The sequence below is a fragment of the Rhinolophus hipposideros genome (genome assembly GCF_964194185.1).
Source record: "Rhinolophus hipposideros genome assembly, chromosome: 16".
Taxonomy (NCBI): Eukaryota; Metazoa; Chordata; class Mammalia; order Chiroptera; family Rhinolophidae; genus Rhinolophus; species Rhinolophus hipposideros.
Genome location: NC_138062.1, coordinates 58,202,459 through 58,222,532, shown reverse-complemented (window position 1 = coordinate 58,222,532; position 20,074 = coordinate 58,202,459). Strand labels below are relative to the sequence as shown.

The 20,074-nt window shown below is 58.3% G+C and overlaps 2 protein-coding genes across 7 annotated transcripts in view; one reads left to right on the top strand and one right to left on the bottom strand.

Moving 5' to 3' along the window:
• HDGFL2 (HDGF like 2) overlaps positions 1 to 8,773 on the top strand; it is a 19,924-nt gene extending 11,151 nt beyond the window's left edge. Inside the window, exons 5-16 of one of the 3 annotated variants that reach the window (XM_081076114.1) lie at positions 1,612 to 1,728; positions 1,836 to 1,907; positions 2,868 to 3,033; positions 3,127 to 3,202; positions 3,296 to 3,611; positions 4,862 to 4,965; positions 5,748 to 5,821; positions 5,979 to 6,049; positions 6,415 to 6,516; positions 6,738 to 6,951; positions 7,640 to 7,778; positions 8,217 to 8,773. In XM_081076114.1, coding sequence (XP_080932240.1) covers positions 1,612 to 1,728; positions 1,836 to 1,907; positions 2,868 to 3,033; positions 3,127 to 3,202; positions 3,296 to 3,611; positions 4,862 to 4,965; positions 5,748 to 5,821; positions 5,979 to 6,049; positions 6,415 to 6,516; positions 6,738 to 6,951; positions 7,640 to 7,778; positions 8,217 to 8,319 — 1,554 coding nt within the window. In that variant the 3' untranslated portion in view covers positions 8,320 to 8,773. The remainder of the gene's footprint in view (positions 1 to 1,611; positions 1,729 to 1,835; positions 1,908 to 2,867; positions 3,034 to 3,126; positions 3,203 to 3,295; positions 3,612 to 4,861; positions 4,966 to 5,747; positions 5,822 to 5,978; positions 6,050 to 6,414; positions 6,517 to 6,737; positions 6,952 to 7,639; positions 7,779 to 8,216) is intronic. The other 2 variants (XM_081076115.1, XM_081076116.1) reach the window with 2 other exon arrangements.
• On the bottom strand, positions 8,502 to 20,074 carry PLIN4 (perilipin 4). 4 transcript variants are annotated; one of them, XM_081076007.1, is made up of 8 exons: positions 20,048 to 20,074; positions 19,860 to 19,927; positions 19,234 to 19,381; positions 18,337 to 18,398; positions 12,705 to 16,518; positions 12,403 to 12,590; positions 10,987 to 11,073; positions 8,502 to 10,912 (listed from the first exon to the last, which is right to left on the bottom strand). In XM_081076007.1, the coding sequence occupies exons 2-8, from the start codon at positions 19,908 to 19,910 to the stop codon at positions 10,580 to 10,582; spliced, it is 4,683 nt and encodes a 1,560-aa protein (XP_080932133.1). In that variant the 5' UTR covers positions 19,911 to 19,927; positions 20,048 to 20,074; the 3' UTR covers positions 8,502 to 10,579. The 4 variants fall into 4 exon arrangements, with proteins under 4 accessions (XP_080932133.1, XP_080932132.1, XP_080932131.1 ...); XM_081076006.1 differs by having other exon boundaries at positions 20,015 to 20,056; XM_081076005.1 differs by having other exon boundaries at positions 20,033 to 20,056.

The window sequence follows — 20,074 nt, the reverse complement described above, 5'->3', positions numbered from 1 at the left end:
GGGGAGCTGAGCTGGGCATTCTGACTCAGCACTGCTTGCCAGACTCCCCAACCGTTCACATCTTTGAAAATGCCAAGCTTCCTTCCACCCTAGGGGCTTTGCACTTACTGTTTCTTGGCCCAGGAAACTCCTCCCTTCATTGGTTGTGCCCTCATCCTGCAGGCCTCTCAGCAGCTTTCTCCCACCACCCCTGTAAGGCGCTCCTCGTTGCTCTCCACAGGACTTACTCTTCTCTCAGATCCTTAATGTTTCTGTGTCTCCTGATGGGATAAGTGGCATGAGAATAGGGGCCTCATCTGTCATTGACATGTCACCAGGCATTGGATTTGCTCGGGCTGTCATAACAAAGTATCTCAGACTGGGTGGTTTACACAACGGGCATTTATTTTCTCATAATTCTGGACACTAGAAGTCTGAGATCAAGGTGTGGACAGGGCTGGTTTCTCCTGAGGCCTCGCTCCTTGGCGAGTAGATGCCATCTTCTCCCTGTGTCCTCACGTGCTCTTCCATCTACGAGTCTGTGTCCTGATCACCTTTTGTAAGGACGCCAGTCAGACTGGATCAGGACCCACCCTAGTGACCTCGTTTTAACTTATTCCCTCTGTAAAGACCCCCATCTCCAAATACAGTCACATCCTGAGGTACCAGGGGTTAGGCTACAACATAGGACTTTTAGGGGGACACAGTTCACCCTGGCCTTGGAAAGGGCATGGAGCAGGGACATGCTCCGGAAGCAGTTTTTAAGAGAAGAAAAGAGTCTGTCAGTTGTGACAAAATAGAGGCAAAGTGCTTTATAAGTAAACAGATGCCCCAATAAGAAGGACTGGTTGTCACTGGGCAGAGACCTATTTCTGAAGCTCAGTTCTCTATGCTTCTTCTCTTCCTGTATGAAAACTCTTAAATTGGCTTCTTTGGGTGGCGTTAGTCCATGAATCCCTGAAACTGAATTCAGAATTGTGTGCGTGTGTACGTGTATAGAATTTTTTTTATTGAGGTGACATTGATATACCAGTTAACCATTCTAAAATGTGCAGCTCAGTGGCATTGAGTACATTCAAAATAGCATACATACTTTTTCCAAAATATGTGCATACATGTTTTTCTAAGAAAAGGATCTCTGGTTTGGTGTTTCCCTTTTTTCTTTTCTTTTTTTTATCTTAATAAAAATACATGTAACATAAAATGTACCATTTTAACCGTTTTTAAGTGCACAGCTCAGGGGCATTAAGCACATTCACACTACTGTGCAGCCATCCCCACCAGCCATCTCCAGAACTTTCCATCTCCCCAAACTGACACTCTGTCCCCATTAAACACTCACTCACTGCCCCTCCCCCAGCCCCTGGCACCACCATCTACTTCCTGTCTCTGAATCTGTCTCCTCTGGGGACCTCATGTGAGTGGAATCATATAGTATTTGTCCTTCAGTGACTGGTTTATTTCACTCAGCATAATGGCCTCAAGGTTCAAGATTCCTGGTTTTTATCAAATTGTCAAAGGGTCCCTGCTCCCCCCGCAAAGATTCCTGAACCTCAGCTCTTTCCTGGGCTGAGAGGGGTCAGGTGGGAGATGTCCCTCCCAAGCACACAGGCTGATCTGCTCCCCCTGCAGATGTCGGTTTCAAAACGAGCCCGGAAGACCTCCAGCGACCTGGATCAGGCCAGCATGTCCCCATCTGAGGAGGAGAACTCAGAAAGCTCATCTGAGTCAGAGAAGACCAGTGACCAGGTGAGCAGGTGGTTGGCTCCTTGCCTGGGTGGGGGACGGATGCAGAGGTGGGAGCCTAGTTGTGGGCCAGTCAGCGGGCCCTGTTCAGCTCCCTTCTTTCTGCCCAGGACTTCACCCCTGAGAAGAAAGCCGTGGTCCGGGCGCCGCGCCGGGGGCCCCTGGCAGGACGGAAGAAAAAGGTAGAGAGGTGTTTTGTTTTTTTGTTTTTCATGCCCACCTGGAAGAAACTGCTAGAGCTTCTCTCCAAGGTCACCAATAACTGTCCACGATTATAGTCTGGTCCTTTTTGGAGGAGGATATGGCATTGGCCACAAGGAGACCCCAGGGTTGCCAACTTCTGCCTCTGGCTTCACTGATGGCCTCAGCCCATAGTTTCCGAGAGTTGTGTGTGCAGAGCACCTACCCGAGCAGGAGAGCAGGAGACGATCTGGCTGCCGCTGCTCCTGACCAGAACTTAGAGGCCGGTCTGGAACATGGGATGCTGGCATCGAAAGGGCGTGAAGCACGTTTAGGTGCCCCGTGTGAGAGAGCAAGAGAACATGTGTGTGATGTGTGTGCGTGTATAAGCGCGTTGTGTGCAAGTGTGTTCTGTGTGTGCACATGTGTATGAGTGTTGTATGTGTATGTGTGTGTTGTATGCGCTTCTATGTGTATGGGTGTGTGTGGCACATGAGTTACATGCGTAAGTTGTGCATACGTGTGTGTTTGCATGTATGAGTATGTACAGGCATGCCTGTGTGTGCATGTGTATAAACTGGTGTTGTAGGGACACGTGTGTGTGTACGATGTGTACATGCGTGTGTGTGTGTGAGTGTGTGCGCACGCGCGCCGTGGGCCCAGGACAGCTTGGGCTCGTAGACAGCACAAGAGGGCAGCTCATCTGGGTGGTCATCCAGGCAAGATTTTGTGGTATTTAAAAAGCTCCTGTCTCTGGGAAAAAACTATGTCATCTGTAGCTGCACTTCACCGAGGAGGGAGGTTTGGGGTGATTACTACTGTGACTGCAGGCACATCCAGCCGTGCCTGTGATTTCAGGCCTAGAGGAAGTATTTCTAATATGGGGGGAAGACTTTTGCGAGTTAAAGGGCTCCAGGGGTCACCGGGGCCTGCCCTCACCTCTGCACCCGGGCCTCTCCCAGAAGCCGCCCTCGGCCTCTGACTCAGACTCCAAACCGGAATCAGAAGGGGTCAAGGGTCAGCCAGTGGCCGTGGTTCGGTCAGCCTCGTCGGCCTCCTCCGCCTCTTCGTCGTCCTCCTCTGACTCAGACGTGTCCGCAAAGAAACCTCTGCGAGGTCGGAAGCCAGGTAGGATCGCTGACACTGGTCCTGACCCGTCGGTACCCAGGGGCCCCGCCCGGAGGACGGTGCGGGAGTAGGCCACCCTCTCCTTTTCCGTAGCTGAGAAGCCTCCCCCAAAACCCCGTGGGCGTAAACCGAAACCTGAACGGCCACCGAGCACTTCGAGCAGTGACAGGTGGGTGATGGGCGGGGTCGCCTCTGGCAGGGTCCTCAGCCAGGCCACAGCCGGTCCCAGGACAGGCCCCTCCTTACTGGCCCACACCCTCAGTGACAGTGACGAGGTAGACCGCATCAGCGAGTGGAAGCGCCGGGACGAGGAGCGCCGCCGGGAGCTAGAGGCCCGGAGGCGCCGGGAGCAGGAGGAGGAGCTGCGGAGGCTGCGGGAGCAGGAGAAGGAGGAAAAGGAGCGGAGGCGCGAGCGGGCCGATCGCGGGGAGGCCCCGCACGGGGACAGCGGGGGCAGCAGCGGCGACGAGCTCAGGGATGACGATGAGCCTGTTCGGAAGCAGCGCGTTCGGAAGGGCCGGGGCCGGGGGCCTCAGTCCTCGTCTGACTCAGAGCCCGAGGCCGAGCTGGAGAGAGAGGTGCGTCCAGCCGGGTGGGGTCTCAGGGCCTGAGAAGCATGATGGGGAAACACGAGGGACCAAAGAGGCTTCTCCCTAACGCCCAGCCCTTCCACCAGGTCCATTCCTTTATCCAGCATGTTTATTCAGCACCTGCTGTGTACTAGACACTGCTCTGGGTGCCAGAGACATGGCAGGAAAGCAGTGGGTGATGCATGGAAACCTCTGCTGTTAATGAGCTGACGTCTGAGGGAGGGAAAGAGTGGACAACATTAGGATGTTGCGTGGGGCGTTCGGAGCGTTCAGTGCTAAGGAGAAAAAGAAAGCAAAGGGGGGGTGTATGAAGTGTTCCATTTTAATGGGGAAAACCCTAAAAGCTTCAGTTCATAAGGTGACACTTAAGTAGGGGTCTGAATGAAGAGAGAGGGCATCTGGGAAGATACCTGGGAGAAAGGCATCCTAGGCTGAGGGCACAACCAGTGCAAAGGCCCTGGGGCAGGACTGTGCCTGACGTATTAGAGGAACAGCGAGGAGGCCCGTGTGGCTGGAACAGTGACAAGGGGGAGAGAGGGAGGCGGTGAGGGCAGGGAGGGGACAGGGGCAGGTTGTGCAGGGCCGTGTGGTCTCTGGGAGGACTTGGGCTGTAAAAGCCCAAGGGAGGTGGGAGCCCTGGGGGGCTGTGGGCAGAGGAGGGGTAGACCTGACTCAGATGTCTACACATCCTCTGGCTGCTGGGGGGGACCAGCTTGTGGGGTGAGCATGGAAGCAGTTAGGAGGACGCATGCCAACAGGGGACAGTGGTGCCCATCAGCCTCCATGTGGCCTGTGGGCCTGTCAGCTCCCCACCCTCACGGCACTCACAGTCCAGCCTGAACCCAAGAGTCTGCCTTCTCAGGCCATCATGTTCTAGATTGAGGCCAGGATCCCACTCAGTGGGATGGGGGAAGCCAGACAACATCCTGTTGTCTCCTGTCACTCTCCCTTTTGTCCCAAAGGGGGAAACAAGTCCCCTGCCACAGGAAGCTGCCTGCTCCACGGGAGGAATACGGTGGGGCTGCCCCACTGTTGGGCAGTCCTGTCAGGGCCTGAGAAGTGGCTGCTCAGGAGCTGACTGGGCACAGGGATACTTCTCAGCCTATCCCGTCTGTTTCCCCTCCTCCCAACAGTGCAAAGGTAGCAGCAGGAAGTGTTGTGCGGTGTCTCCAAGGGGGGCAGTTCAGGGGCCTGGGGTAAGACCCTGCCTCTCCAGCCCCTCTGTTTTGCTGCTGCAGGTGAAGAAATCAGCGAAGAAGTTGCAGCCACAAAGCATGGAGCCCGTGAGGAGACCCAGCCAGAAGGAGAAGAGAGGGCGCCCCGAGGAGAAGCCCCGAGCCAGGTCAGCACCCACTTGGCCTGTCCTCCCTCAGCTCCCTGGGGAGCCCCACCTGCCCATCCTGGTCCCCAGGTTCTCAGCCTTCTGGGGACCTCTGACCCCTCATGGGAGGGGCCTGCTTCCGAATGCAGCCTGGTAGACAGCTCCAGTACTGGGGTCCTCAACTGGGGTGCTCCTGGCATCGAGTGGGTGGGGCCAGGGATGCTGCTTAACACCCCACGGTGCCCAGGACGCCCCACAGAGAGTGACCCCAGTGTCAGCAGTGCTGAGGGGCAACTAACCCCCAGACCAGTGGTTCTCAAACTTTTTAAGTCCAGGGCCCATTGAGGTGGGGAGACAGCTCATCTCCCTGCCATTTGTAAGTGGTGTTCCAGCCACTGGTTGGAATCTGCCCACTGGGCACTTGGCAGCCAGACTGCCGAGTCGAGCTTAGAACTGGAGCTGCCGTAACGAGCATTCCTGTCGTCTGAGTGTCCAGTTGCAGTGCTTTTTAATAACTCATTCACTAGGTTTTACATACTAGCCTCTAATCCTCAGCCACAAACCAAAAAAAAAAAATGCATTCTGGGGTTTTACACGGTTTGTTCACAGGAGGCAGAGGAAGGGCTGTCATCTGTAGGGTCCCCGTGGGTGCCTGCCCTAGACCGGGTCACGACAGCCCTGACCCCCCCAGCGTCCAGGGCCTCCTGAAGCCCCCGGCCCTCTTCCGTGGGGAGGACAGCGGTGGCCAGAGCACAGTGGACTCGGATGTTGGTCAGAGTCCTAAGGGGGGTGTCTCTTCACAGGCCCATAAAGGTGGAACGAACCCGGAAGCGATCAGAAGGTTTCCCACCGGACAGGAAGGTTGAGAAGAAGAAAGGTGAGGGCCCCGCTGCCCCGCTCGCTGCCCAAGTCTTGTACCCTGAGGTCGGGATGGGGGAATGTTGCTTCCCTCAGGCAGGTCCTCGGCCAGGTCTGGGTGTGGGAGCCTCCACATCCCGCTCAGGGCCAGGCAGTGTGTTCTCTCCTGGCCATAGAACCTTCCGTGGAGGAGAAGCTTCAGAAGCTGCACAGTGAGATCAAGTTCGCCCTGAAAGTCGATAACCCGGTGAGACCCTCCTTGGAGCCACTTCCCCTGAGCCAAACAATCCCCCGACCCCCTCACTGTCTAGAGCTCCCTTAGAAGTCTCTGGAAACACAAATCCTGGGTCCTTCCAGGTGGGCGGGGTGGGGGTCCTTGTTTCCATCCTGTGTCCCCCAGCTGGGCCATCCTGAGTTGCAGTGCTTGGCCTTCCCACCAGGTGGCGCTGTGGGCTGGTCCCGAGGCTCCTCCACGTTCTGGGTTTTTTCCACCACCGCTGGGGTTCTCCATCACTCAGCCGTCCCCACAGGGAGAGCCCCAGGGTGTCCTTGTTTAACCTGTTGGGCCTCTTAGGTGCTGCCCCTTCTTACTCCTTACCTCCCTCCCTGTAGGATGTGAAGAGGTGTCTGAATGCACTAGAAGAGCTAGGGACCCTGCAGGTGACCTCACATATCCTCCAGAAGAACACAGATGTGGTGGCCACGTTAAAAAAGGTAGGGCGGAGGCCCATGGTAGGAAGAGGTTGGGGGCAGGTGGGTCCACGCAGGTTAGGGTCTGCTCAGGGACCCGGGTTCCTGGCCACAGCCACCCTTGGTTGGCAAGGAGAAAGCCAGGCTTGGGGGAGTGCCAGTCTGCCAAGGAAGTGTCCTGGGGGTGGTCGCATAGGGAGGGTTTCGGGGGGGGCTGAGGCCAGCTGTGCTCTGCTGGCGGGCAGATCCGTCGTTACAAAGCCAACAAGGACGTGATGGAGAAGGCTGCAGAAGTCTACACCCGGCTCAAGTCGAGGGTCCTGGGACCAAAGAGTGAGGCCATCCAGAAGGCAGCCAGAACCGGGGTGGAGAAGGAGCGGGCCGAGGCGGAGAAGGGCGAGGAGGCGCTGGCTGGAGAGGCGGCTCCCCTGGAGAGGGCAGAGGATGAGGCCGAGGCCGGTGAGGAGCTGGGAGGGGCAGGCTGGGCTCCTCCCCGATGGCGGGATGGCGTGTCCTGCCATTGCTCTCTGTGCCGGCCTGGCTGGGTCCCCAGGGCAGCTGGTGCCTGGTACGCGCACACGTCCGTGCTGCTCGCAGGCTCTGTGCCCTCAGGAGCCGGGTAGTGGAGGAGGCTGGTGTGTGCAGGCTGGGTGTGTGTGAGCGCTCCCGGGAGGCAGACCTCAGGCCGGACCTGGAGGGCCGTGGGGGGCTGAGAGGAGGAAGACGACGGCTCCCGCAGGAACCGTGGCCTCTGGCAGCAGGAGGGTGTTCCTTCCTGCTGGAGTCACCTCGTCCTGATGACAGATACGTGGAGCAGCCCTTCAGACTGGCGTCACGTTGGTTCAGCTGAAACCTCAGGAGCCTGAGGGACAGCCCAGAGAGGGCGTCTTCCTATTTCTGTCCCTGCCGTAGCCACTCGTTTACTGCTCCCCCCCCCCCCTTCAGGGGCCCGTGCTGGCTGCAGACACGCGCAGCCAGCCCCGGCCTGATGGAGCCGACAGGCCCCATGCGACTGGGACACAGGGAGGTGACTGGGCGCACGGGACGAAGGCCCTTGAAGAGGGTCGGCTACCCTGTCTGCTCAGCGGGGAGGGGTCGGGGCCTGGTGGCAGCCTCGCAGTGTCCCACGGTGCCCTGTCCCCTCCAGATCTAGGTCTCTCAGCCTCAGTGAATGGTGAGGCCACATCCCAGAAGGGTGGGAGCGTGGCGGACAAAGAGGAGGAGAAAGGACAGAATGTGGAAGAGGGGCTGGTGGGGGGCTTCTCCGAAGACCAGCTGCACAACGAGTAAGTGTTGCCAAGGGCCGCGATGGTGGGGTGACTTTCCGAGAAAGGGAGGTGACTTGCTGAGAAGGCGCCCTGCTGTCTCAGTTGCTCTCAGTTGGTGGCTTGTCCTGGTCAGGGTCTCAGGGACCTGGCCCCCATGTGGTGGCCTGCCACCCCCCACCTTAGCAGCAGACCCGCAGGACCACCCGCTGAAGGTGCTCTGGCAATCTGAGCTGCCCCGGGGACAGTGGCTTGCTCCTGACTCTCCAGGAGTGGGTACAGGCAGGCTGTTTCACAAGTCTGCTGTGCGACCATGCTGAGAAGCCCGGACCATTCACTGCGGACCCACGGTGCTGGGCACGGCGGGGGGAGAGCCGGGCGTTCAGTGTCAGTGGGAGAAGGAGCTAGACAGGCAGAGGAAGGCCGCCTGCTCACCCCCACCGTGCTGTGCTCCACCAGCAGCGCGCGGGAGGGCCCCGACCTGGACGGGCCTGGGAAGGACCGGCAGGAGCGCGAGAGGGTGCGCGTGGACTCTGAGTCCCTGGACGACGAGGACAGCTGAGCCCCGGGCAGTCCATCACGTAGATGCCCATAGGCCTGCCCTGCTCCTTCCCGGCCGCCCAGGGAGCACAGAACTGTTGGGGAGACTTTGTGCTCTTCATTTGTATTCGTCCCTCTGGGTTTTTTTTCTGCCTAATTTCTGTGATTTCCAACCAACACGAAATGACTATAAAGGGTTTTTTTAATGAAAAAAAATCACTTTTATTGGTTTGGTTTTCTAGCATTACTGGTACAGCTGGGCTGGAACTGGGGAGAGGTCTGTCGCTGTCCTGGGCTCGCGTGGGGACAAAGCGTTTTAAGCCATAGTGTCACTGTATACAATGAATGTGAACTTGGTTCTAACGGTGCTCCTGGTGGTCCAGCAGGGCTGAAAATGAAGGAGGGGGGTGGGAGCAAGGCCTTTCCAAAAATAAAAAAGGAGAAATAAAACCCTCTGGATTTTGCGGCTCCAACAGAGGCTGTGGTTTGATCGTCCTGGGTTTGGCTGCCGGTCCCGAAGCAGGAGGAGCAGAGGCTGGGAGGGCAGGGCCGGGCCTGGAGCCGCCGTGTTTCCCTGGAAGCTGCTGCCTTGCTCCACGGAGTCAGCCATTTCCTGTCCTGCACCTCAGGTTGCAGGTGGCCCTGGGACCCCCAAGGCAAGACCAACAAGGGTCCTCAGCACCACCAGTTTGGGGCATTCAGGCAAGGAAGTGTGCTGTGGGCCATCTGCTGTCTTTACGTGGTTAGTGTAAGCATTGGGGGCAGGCTGTGTGACTTTGGGCAAGGGGCACTCCCACTCTTGGCTTCTCTTTTGTCACCTGTTGAGGGGATGACCGCGCCTCATAAGACTGTCGCGTGGGTTCAGGTGGGGGACGTGTGTGCAGCTCCCAGCCAGGCGCCCGTACATGGCAGCGGCTGGTTAAACAGTGGCCTCTCCTATGTGTGGCCCTGCCCTGGCAAGTTCACCCATCCCAGCTGAGAGGAGACCGTGGTGTGGCACGCCTGAACCCTGGCACGCCACATTTCCTTTCACTGGACTTGAAGTCAAGTCACTGGGCCCGGTTTCCGCAAATAGCTGTTTCCTCGTGTCACCACTTCTGATAACCTTACTTAATGGGGGCCGAGGAAGGAGCAGCTCCGAAGTTCTCCTAACGTGTTCCCAGGTGGCGCCAGGTGCCAGCTCCCCCCCTGGTGACCTTTGGGGGGAGCCGGCCCATCTGTGAGCTGGGAGCACCCGGTCATTTCTGAGAAGAGGGTGCAGTGGGGCGGCCTGTCAGCATGGTGAGGGCTCTGGGAAGCCCAGGGCTTGGGCTTGGGCTGCTGGTCTTCTGACGTGCGGCTCCCCGCTGGAAAAAGGGCGTTTCTTAGGTGAACATCCTGGAGTGGGGTGCAGGAGGGGGGGCTTGGACCTCTAGCCAGGAAGGCAGGGGCACCCCGAAATCATGGTCTCTGGTCTGGAGTGCATGACCAAGACCTGAACTCGATGGTTGAGCACATTTTGTCACATATGCCCTAGGGCCTTGTTCCCTGTGGGGAAGCCCTTTTGTTCCGCCATTGGCAGCCTCTGGGCCCAGGTGCCTCCGGGACTGTCGAACCTCAGCTCTGGGGTTCTCTCTAGGATCAGCCCTGCTGGAGGCAGGCAGGTATGTGAGCAGAAAAGGCAGGAAGCGGCTTATTTTATAAGCCACCCCCCTCACCCCCGAACAGTGTAGTTCTCAAGGCAGGCCTCTGCAGAGCCCTGGGGTGGGGTGGGGTGGGGTGGGGTGGAGGGCTGGCTGCTGGCAGCATTATCCTCACAAAGCCCCTTCTCTTGGCCACACAGAGGTCAACAGAGGAAGTGGGAGCCTGCGTCAGGTTGACCATGGAGTTCGGGTACATTCTGGTGCAAGGTGTTTGCTAAGGGTGGGGGTGGGCGTGGTGGTTTCAGAATGAGGACCACCTGCTAAGCTGGTAGTTAAAGGCCCCAACTGTGGGGTTGGAAGACTCGCCCCGCCCCCAAAGATAGGGACTCCTAGTGGAGGTGCTGAATGGAGAACCTTCTAGACTTAGGCCCTTTTCACTTCGCTTTCCTGACTGGGGTGCTTGCTCAGGATCTTCAAGTGAAGGCCCACGGTCAACGCTCTTAGCAACTCTGGGCTCCCAGGCCAGGAGCAGGGCCAGGCTTGCTGGGCAAGAAAGGCGGACGGTGCAGCCCTGGAGAAAGTCCTTGGTGCCCTGACCAGTGCCCGCCAGCAGGGTCCAGAGCTCCGGGGAGCTGGGGCTGCCGAGGCTCCAAGGGGGACCTACAGCTGCTGCCCACCGGGCTGCAGGGCGAAGGGCCCCACCAGCCAGCTGAGTGGGGGGCTGTGCTGCACACTCTCCAGCAGCTGTTCCAGCCCTTGCCAGGCCTGGCCTACGCCACCGCGGCTCTGGGCCAGGCGCTCGGCCGACAGCTCCGAGATGGAGCCGGCAGAGGACATGAGGCTGTAGAGCTCACAGAGGCTGTGCCGTGCCCGCCTGACCCGCTGCTGGAGCTCGGCAGGGAGGCCCTGGAGGCCGGAGGCCAGGTTGCTGTAGGCCACGTGGAGCTGCTGGATGAGGCCGCAGGCCCTGGACAGGGCCCCTGCATCAGGCACCTGCGGGAGGAGGGAGGGGGTGAGCGGGGGTCGGAGGCGAGAAGACCCTGGGAGCCTTGGCCCCTTGTACGCACCTCGTGGGTACTGGCTTTCTCTCCTCCACTGCTCAGGCCCAGATTCGGCGGCTGCTGCCCTTCTGGAGCCTGCTTGGCCTTTTCCATCTGGAAAGAGAGCCCAGCAGAGAAAAGACAGCTCTTGGCAGGGACCTTTCACACACTGTCTCCCTGGGGAGGTGAGGGGTTGGGACGGGCCCTCCTAGGCCTGGCCCAGAGCCTCGCGTCTACACCTTGTTGTGGAGTGGTAGAAATGCCACAAGTTTACAGCCAGCTGTGCCACAGTGGGCTTCTCTTCTCTTGTAAAGAGGCAAGAATCCAAATTCCCCATGAGCTCTTCAGGGAGATCAAATAACAGTATCAGTGGGATCGTGTCACCCCCCCACAGCTTAAATCTCTCCCATGGCTCCTCCGTGCCTGTGGGATAAAACCAACTCTCCGTGGTCTGCACAATCTGCCCTCAGGATGTCTCAGACCTCACCTCCCGCTGACACCCCATCGCACTTTTCAAGTCACCGAACCCCAGATCCCTGGGCTCCCCCTACCCTGTTTCCACCTTCACTTCACCTGCACCCTGGCTGCCTTCCTGCTCCTGAACACGCCCAGCTTATTCTCAGGCGCTCTGTTCTCGTGCTCCCCACTTCTCCCCAACTCTGCACAGCTCTCCTTGGCATCCACACCCTCCTGCCCGGCCCAGGGCCTCTCTGCACGGCTGTCCTGTTTCCTTCTTTGCTTCCCCATGGTCTGTAAGTACAGCAGTCCCCTTATCCACAGTTCTACATTCCATGCTTTCAGTTCTCATGGTCAGAAAATAGTAAATGGAAAATACCAGAAATAAACTATTTATGTTTTAAGTGGCATACCATTCTAAACAGTGTGACGAAATCTCCCATGAGCCTGCTCTGTCCCGCCCGGGACGAGACTCAGCCCTCTGTCCAGCGTTGCCACACTGCGTGCTCCTCAGTCACGTAGGGAGAGTAGCCGTCTCGGGGAGCAGATCGGCTCTCGGGGCGTCAGCACTCGTGTCAAGTCCCCCTTATTCTACTTGAGGCCACATTCACGTCACTTTTATTACAGTATGTTAAAATTGTTCTATTTTGTTACTAGTTATTGTTAATCTCTTATGTGCCTCAATTATAAATTAAACTTGCTCATAGTATGTACGTCCAGGAAAAAACAGCATATTGGGCTCAGTGCTGTGGGGCTCTCGGAATGTACGTCGTGCAGATCAGGTGAGACGAGTGCATTTGGTCTGCTTTTCCTCCTCCCTCTCTGGGACACCAGCCCCATGAGAGCAGTCCGTGGCCATCTTAGTGGCCCATGGACATTGTCACCGAGGTGCCCAGTCAATACTTGTCAGATCAGATCACTACACGCAGGTGGGGAAGCCATGGGGAGATATTCAGAAGAAGGCGCCCCAGGGAGGGGAAGACTTACCAGCCTGAAGGAGTCCTCGAGCTGGGCCAGAGCGTCCCTGGCCTGGAACTGGCTGTGCTGTAGGTGGCTCAGGGCATGCTCAAACGCCCGCTGGCGGAAGCCAGGGGCCAGGTCTCCCAGACGCACGAAATAGCTGCTCTGGTCGGCTGTGGACACCTTGGGCCCGGGCTGAGAGGCTGCCAGCTGGGCTGCAAGGGAAGACGGGATCACTCAATCCGAGAGGGCCCTAGGGGCGTCCAGGGCTAGGGTGCAGGACGGCCAGCCCTCACTGGGAGCTGGGGCCCAGACCGTCCTGTTCTCACCTTGCTCCTGGGCAGTCATGGGGTGGAAGATCTCTCCCAGCTCCTGCTCGTCCTGGACTGTCGCCAAGCCCATGGCTCCTCCTTGGCTGCTTGTGGTGGCCATGGGCCCTGCGTCGTCCTTGCCCAGGGCAGCCCCTTGCGTGGATGGTGCCACAGCAGAAACAAGGTCCAAGCCTGCACAGAGAGTGTCTGGGGGACTGGAGACCCTGCAGCATGGGGCTTCCTGGGGGTTCTGGAGAGTTTGTTCCCCACATTTGTCTGAGGCCCTGTCATTGATGAGTCCACCCCAGAAAGTGTCCTTGGCACCAGGTAACCAATTCTGGATGGTGCCCAGACTAGACTGCATAGCCCCTTTGGCCACACCCAGTGCCCCAGTGAGCCCGGTGGACACTGTATCTTTGCTGCCAGTCAGAACGACGGTGGTGGTATCCACACCTAACTGGACGGCGCTCTTAGCCACGCCCATGGCCCCGGTGAGCCCAGTGGCCACGGTGTCTTTGGTACCAGTCAGTACAGTCTTGGTGGTGTCCATGCCAGTCTGGACTGTTCCTTTGGCCACACCCAGTGCCCCGGTGAGCCCAGTGGACACAGTATCTTTGGTGCCACTCAGAACCGTCTTGGTGGTGTCCATGCCAGTCTGGACTGTTCCTTTGGCCACACCCAGTGCCCCGGTGAGCCCAGTGGACACGGTATCTTTGGTGCCACTCAGAACCGTCTTGGTGGTGTCCATGCCAGTCTGTACAGCACTCTTGGCCACACCCATGGCTCCTGTGAGCCCAGTGGACACAACGTTTTTGGTGCTAGTTAAAGCAACTTTGGTGGTGTCCATGCCAGTCTGGACGGCACCCTTGGCCACACCCAGTGCCCCGGTGAGCCCCGTGGACACAGTATCTTTGGTGCCAGTCAGAACCGTCTTGGTGGTGTCCATGCCAGTCTGGACGGCACCCTTGGCCACACCCAGTGCCCCAGTGAGTTCAGTGGACGCGGTGTCTTTGGTGCCAGTCAGAACCGTCTTGGTGGTGTCCATGCCAGTCTGGACGGCACCCTTGGCCACACCCAGTGCCCCGGTGAGCCCAGTGGCCATGGTGTCTTTGGTGCCACTCAGAACCGTCTTGGTGGTGTCCATGCCAGTCTGGACTGTTCCCTTGGCCACACCCAGTGCCCCGGTGAGCCCAGTGGATACTACATCTTTGGTACCACTGATTACGGTCTTGGTGGTGTCCATGCCAGCCTGTGCAGCACTCTTGGCCACACCCAGTGCCCCAGTGAGCCCCGTGGACACAGTGTCTTTGGTGCCACTCAGAGCCGTCTTGGTGGTGTCCATGCCAGTCTGGACGGCACCCTTGGCCACACCCAGTGCCCCGGTGAGCCCAGTGGCCACGGTGTCTTTGGTGCCAGTCAGAACCGTCTTGGTGGTGTCCATGCCAGTCTGGACGGCACCCTTGGCCACACCCAGTGCCCCGGTGAGCCCAGTGGACGCGGTGTCTTTGGTGCCAGTCAGAACCGTCTTGGTGGTGTCCATGCCAGCCTGTACAGCACTCTTGGCCACACCCATGGCTCCGGTGAGCCCCGTGGACACAACGTTTTTGGTGCTAGTCAAAGCAACTTTGGTGGTGTCCATGCCAGTCTGGACTGTTCCCTTGGCCACACCCAGTGCCCCGGTGAGCCCAGTGGATACTACATCTTTGGTACCACTGATTACGGTCTTGGTGGTGTCCATGCCAGCCTGTGCAGCACTCTTGGCCACACCCAGTGCCCCAGTGAGCCCCGTGGACACAGTGTCTTTGGTGCCACTCAGAGCCGTCTTGGTGGTGTCCATGCCAGTCTGGACTGTTCCTTTGGCCACACCCAGTGCCCCGGTGAGCCCAGTGGCCATGGTGTCTTTGGTGCCACTCAGAACTGTCTTGGTGGTGTCCATGCCAGTCTGGACAGCACCCTTGGCCACACCCAGTGCCCCGGTGAGCCCAGTGGATACAGTGTCTTTGGTGCCAGTCAGAACCGTCTTGGTGGTGTCCATGCCAGTCTGGACGGCACCCTTGGCCACACCCAGTGCCCCGGTGAGCCCAGTGGATACAGTGTCTTTTGTGCCACTCAGAACCGTCTTGGTGGTGTCCATGCCAGTCTGGACTGTTCCTTTGGCCACACCCAGTGCCCCGGTGAGCCCAGTTGATACAGTGTCTTTGGTGCCACTCAGAACCGTCTTGGTGGTGTCCATGCCAGTCTGGACTGTTCCCTTGGCCACACCCAGTGCCCCGGTGAGCCCAGTGGCCACGTTGTCTTTGGTGCCACTCAGAACCGTCTTGGTGGTGTCCATGCCAGTCTGGACTGTTCCTTTGGCCACACCCAGTGCTCCGGTGAGCCCCGTGGACACGGTATCTTTGGTGCCAGTCAGAACCGTCTTGGTGGTGTCCATGCCAGTCTGGACGGCACCCTTGGCCACACCCAGTGCCCCGGTGAGCCCAGTGGATACAGTGTCTTTGGTGCCACTCAGAACCATCTTGGTGGTGTCCATGCCAGTCTGGACGGCACCCTTGGCCACACCCAGTGCCCCGGTGAGCCCAGTGGACACGGTATCTTTGGTGCCACTCAGAACCGTCTTGGTGGTGTCCATGCCAGTCTGGACGGCACCCTTAGCCACACCCAGTGCCCCGGTGAGCCCAGTGGATACAGTGTCTTTGGTGCCACTCAGAACCGTCTTGGTGGTGTCCATGCCAGTCTGGACGGCACCCTTGGCCACACCCAGTGCCCCGGTGAGCCCCGTGGATACAGTGTCTTTGGTGCCAGTCAGAACCGTCTTGGTGGTGTCCATGCCAGCCTGTACAGCACTCTTGGCCACACCCATGGCTCCTGTGAGCCCAGTGGACACAACGTTTTTGGTGCTAGTCAAAGCAACTTTGGTGGTGTCCATGCCAGTCTGGACTGTTCCTTTGGCCACACCCAGTGCCCCGGTGAGCCCAGTGGATACTACATCTTTGGTACCACTGATTACGGTCTTGGTGGTGTCCATGCCAGCCTGTGCAGCACTCTTGGCCACACCCAGTGCCCCAGTGAGCCCCGTGGACACAGTGTCTTTGGTGCCACTCAGAGCCGTCTTGGTGGTGTCCATGCCAGTCTGGACTGTTCCCTTGGCCACACCCAGTGCCCCGGTGAGCCCAGTGGATACTACATCTTTGGTACCACTGATTACGGTCTTGGTGGTGTCCATGCCAGCCTGTGCAGCACTCTTGGCCACACCCAGTGCCCCAGTGAGCCCCGTGGACACAGTGTCTTTGGTGCCACTCAGAGCCGTCTTGGTGGTGTCCATGCCAGTCTGGACTGTTCCCTTGGCCACACCCATGGCTCCAGTGAGCCCAGTGGACACAATGTTTTTGGTGCTAGTCAAAGCAACTTTGGTGGTATCCATGCCAGTCTGGACTGCGCCCTTGGCCACACCCAGTGCCCCGGTGAGCCTGGTGGACACGGTGTCTTTGGTGCCTGTGAGAATAGCCTTTGAGGTGTCCAAGCCCCCCTGGACAGCCCCTGTGGCCATGTTCATAGCACTAGTCACCCCACTGCAGACGGTATCTTTGGTGCCGGTCAGCACGGTCTGGGTGGTGTCCACACCAGTCTGAACGGCTCCTTTGGCCACACCCACTGTCCCCATGACGCCACTGGCCACCGTCTCCTTGGTTCCCGTGAGCGCAGATCGGGTAATGCGGAGACCTCCCGGGACGACGCCTTTAGCTGAGTCTACCACGTTGGCCACCCCGGAGGAGATGGCGTCCTTGGTCCTGGTCATGGTGGAGCTCACCAGGTCCTTTGCCCCAGAGATCATCTGATGAGAAAGGACACACGTGGGCAAGAGCAGAGCTGGGAGGCACCTCACACCTGGTACTTCCGCCAACCGGATTATTCCTGATGTGCCTGGGGAGCGGGACCTGCCACCCAGAGGCCTCGCCTCCTTACCTCCCACTCCTGATGTCCCCTGGCCTTCCAGGGCTTGGCCTTAACAAGCTCACCATCGTGTCAGATTATTCCTCCGATTCAATAGATGTTCCCTATTGCAACCATGGGTCCCTAACACCTCTGGAAGCCTTGACAAGGTGCCTTGACCTTGGTTGGGCTCAGCAAGCCAGTGAATTACATGTGTTTATTTATGGCAGAATTTGAGCCTGTTTCCCTGTTACAGTGGAGAGACCAAATTGCTTATTAAAATGAATATTCAACTAAGAGAAGGCAACAAATATTTAGAAAAATAGCAACCGAAAAATTACAGGGATAAGTATTGGGGTCAAGCCATAGGACATTGTCGATAATTTTCATCATTTTTGACCTATCCAAGGGCAGTTGTCTCTAGTTCAACCAAACTACCAAAGGGTTGTGACAGCCTCAGGGTTGCCACCACTCAGGTTCAGCCATGAGGGTGCTGTTTTTAATTCAGTGATTCTCACCCAGGGCAGTCCTGCCCCCCAGAGGGTGCTGGGTGATGTCTGGGGGCATCTGTGGCTGTCACGACTTGGGGGAGAAGGTGCGGCTTGCATTGAGTGGGTGGGGCCTGGGATGCTGTGGAACAGCTCACTGTGCCCCATACAGCCCCAACCAGGAGTAATCCGGCCCTAAATGACCACAGTACTGAGGTGGAGAAGCCCTGAAATTTTATCCTCACCACCTGCCTCCACCCCAGCACTGACTCAAGTGAGCACCTAGGGCTCCGCCTGCAGAGACCCGGGTTCAAATCCCAGCTCTTTCCCACACTTGCTGTGTGACCTCAGGCAAGCCACATCCCCTCTCTGAACCTATTTCTAAAAAAGAGTGATTAAATCAGTGGCTCCTTCAAGGCTTGTGGAGGAAATGAATCAAGGTGCCTGAAGCTCTTTGCAGGGAGTTAGGTGTTCAATTAACACGAGTGAAGAGGAACAGAGGTGTGCATAAATGGGGAGGGAGTGAGGGTTTTAATTTGGGCCAGAGGGCCTGCTGAGGTTGAACCCAGTGGTTTTTCACCCTCTTGAGATGCTCACGTCTGGCTGAGCTGAGACCAGAGGGAGAATAGGAAGACCAGAGAAGGGGCGTGAGCTGGCGGAGGAATTCCTACCAGGAGAGCCACAGTGCTGTGGCCTCAGCTGGCTTACATCATCTCCTCCATTTGGCCTGGCCTTGGGGACAGGATAACGTGGGCGGTTCCCACTTATCCAGGACCAGGGGTGGATGCAGCTCTGCCCATGCATCCAGCTGTGTGACCTTTGCCAGGTGACTCAGCTTCTCTGTGCCTCAGCTATGGTGTGGGGGAACTGTGTGCTCCCTTCCTCAAAGGGTGGTTGGGAGGATTAACTGTTAAGCAGAACATAAAAAGCACGTCACCCAGAGCCTGACACGTGGTGAGTTGCTGTTGTTTGGGTCACACTGTGCTAGACACATAGTGTGGGACTCTCTGTAGACTGGAGCCTGACCATGCTGGCTGGAGAGGCAGTACTGCACCCACTTCACAGATGTGGAAATGGAGGCTCAGAGGGGAAGGATCCGCCCAGAGTCCCCACAGCAGGACGCATGGTGTCTGCCCTCTCGGGCAGGAACCAAAACATCCCTGGAGGGGGGTCCCAAAACATCCCCAAGGGAGGTAGAGTCCATCAGACCAAGTTCCGACAGTCCCTCTCACCTTGTCTGAAGGCAGCGGCAGCTTCTCCAGGCCCCTGGCCATCTGCTCCGGGTCAGTGGCTGCTGTGGGCACAGGAGCTGGTCAGGCACCCGGGGAGGACGAGGGAAGCAGGCTGGCATCAGCCACCCTGGTGCCCATTGCGCAATTGGCGGGCACAGCCCAAAAGGTTAGGAATGTCCCAGCCACCCTGCCAGGGACAGCAGGAGGTGACATCTACAGCCATAGGCCTGAGTCCCTCCAGCCCTCCAGGGCCTCAGTCCCCTGGAGCAAGGGCTCCCTGGTGTTTTCTCTGCCTGGGTCCTGGACGCCCACCCACAGGAAGCCAGAGGGAGAGGAGTCAAGGCCCTGCCCCACCCCTGCCACAGCTGGCAGCTGCCTGTCAGACCTGGGGATGTGGAGCAGAAGTCAGCTGCCTGGGGCTTTGGGCCCAGAGCAAGACCCACCTTGGGCAGCCACCCAAGGCCCTGCTGCATCAGCCCTTCTGCGTGCCCCTCGCACCCCGCCTGAGCAACTAGAGGGTGGGGAGACCCCCAGGATGTATCACTCCAGGGAAGCTGCTGTCCTCTGGGAACCAGGGTCGCCATCCCCAGTGAGCTCAGGCATGCAGAACACCCAGTTCCTGTCCACGGTGATCGGAAACAGGGTGATGGGAGGTGGTGGGACGGAGAGCGTGAGGAATACTGCAGGGAGACAGGCTGCGTTCACATCCCCACTCTTGCTGGTAATGCCACTCACCCATCATATATGTATCTGGCACTAAATGAGTATTGCCTATCTATTGAGATGACACTGGCACAGATGAAATGCCCCCAAAGTGGCCAGAAGTCCATGCGATGGGATTTCTTAGTGTTCCCCTCCAGACCCCCCCACCCCCACCGCGTGGAGCTGTATACTCACTCTGGGCTTGGGGCTGGGTGGCCTGGGGGGTGGGAACACCTGCAGGATTAGTGACTGGCCGGGCCTCTCTCGCTGAGCTGTGGGTGTTGGCCACCAGGTTCCGGGCAGAACTGAAGCCAGGCAGGGACCCCAAGAAGCTGCCCAGGGTCTAAGTGGGGAGGGGACAGTGTAAGCAGGGTCAGGCTGCGGTGGGGTGAGCTCGGAAAACATCGCACAGTCCTGGGCTCGCACATCTCCTCAGTCCTGGGTGACCTTGAGTTCACGCCTCAGTTTCCTCACCTGGACAATGGGCAGATGCAGCCAACCTCTCATGGACAGAGGAAAAGGTCATCCTCTGGGTTTCCAAGACCTTCCACAGCCCCCATTTCAGAGATGGGGAAACTGAGGCTCAGGGAAGGGCTGAGGCTGTCCCTAAGTCACACAGCAGGGAAGGAACTGAGGTCTGCATGAGCCAACTGCCACCCTCAGCTCGGGAAAATTGGGAAGAGTTGGCACTACGGCTCTCAGAGCCCTTCCACCCCACCCAGAAACCCCTCCAGACCCTAAGACAGTGGAGGTCACCTCCCTAAGGTTCTGGGAGCTCCCCAGGCCTCGGCAGGGATCTTCCCTCCTGGGCTTCCCCTCACCTTGCCCTTGGGTTTGGGGGGCTCCCGGCCTCCTTCTTCTGGAGCAGACATGGCAGTACTCTAAGCAGCTGGAAGCGGGCAGAGAGGGTGCGTGAATAGGAGCTCCCAGGCCTCCTGCCCCACATCCACAACCCTCAGCAGACCCCAGCACCCACCTAGAGACCCAGCCTCACCCTGGCATTGCTCACCTGGACTGCGTGAGGGTCCTTCAGAGT

Coding starts and splice junctions, on each gene's coding strand:
- PLIN4 (XM_081076007.1), bottom strand. CDS start 19,910: ATGTCTGCTCCAGAAGAAGGAGGCCGGGAGCCCCCCAAACCCAAGGGC. Junction 19,382..19,859: donor CCCCCAAACCCAAGGGCAAG/GTGAGGGGAAGC, acceptor CTCCCCACTTAG/ACCCTGGGCAGCTTCTTGGG. Junction 18,399..19,233: donor CACCCAGCCCCAAGCCCAGA/GTGAGTATACAG, acceptor CTGTGCCCACAG/CAGCCACTGACCCGGAGCAG.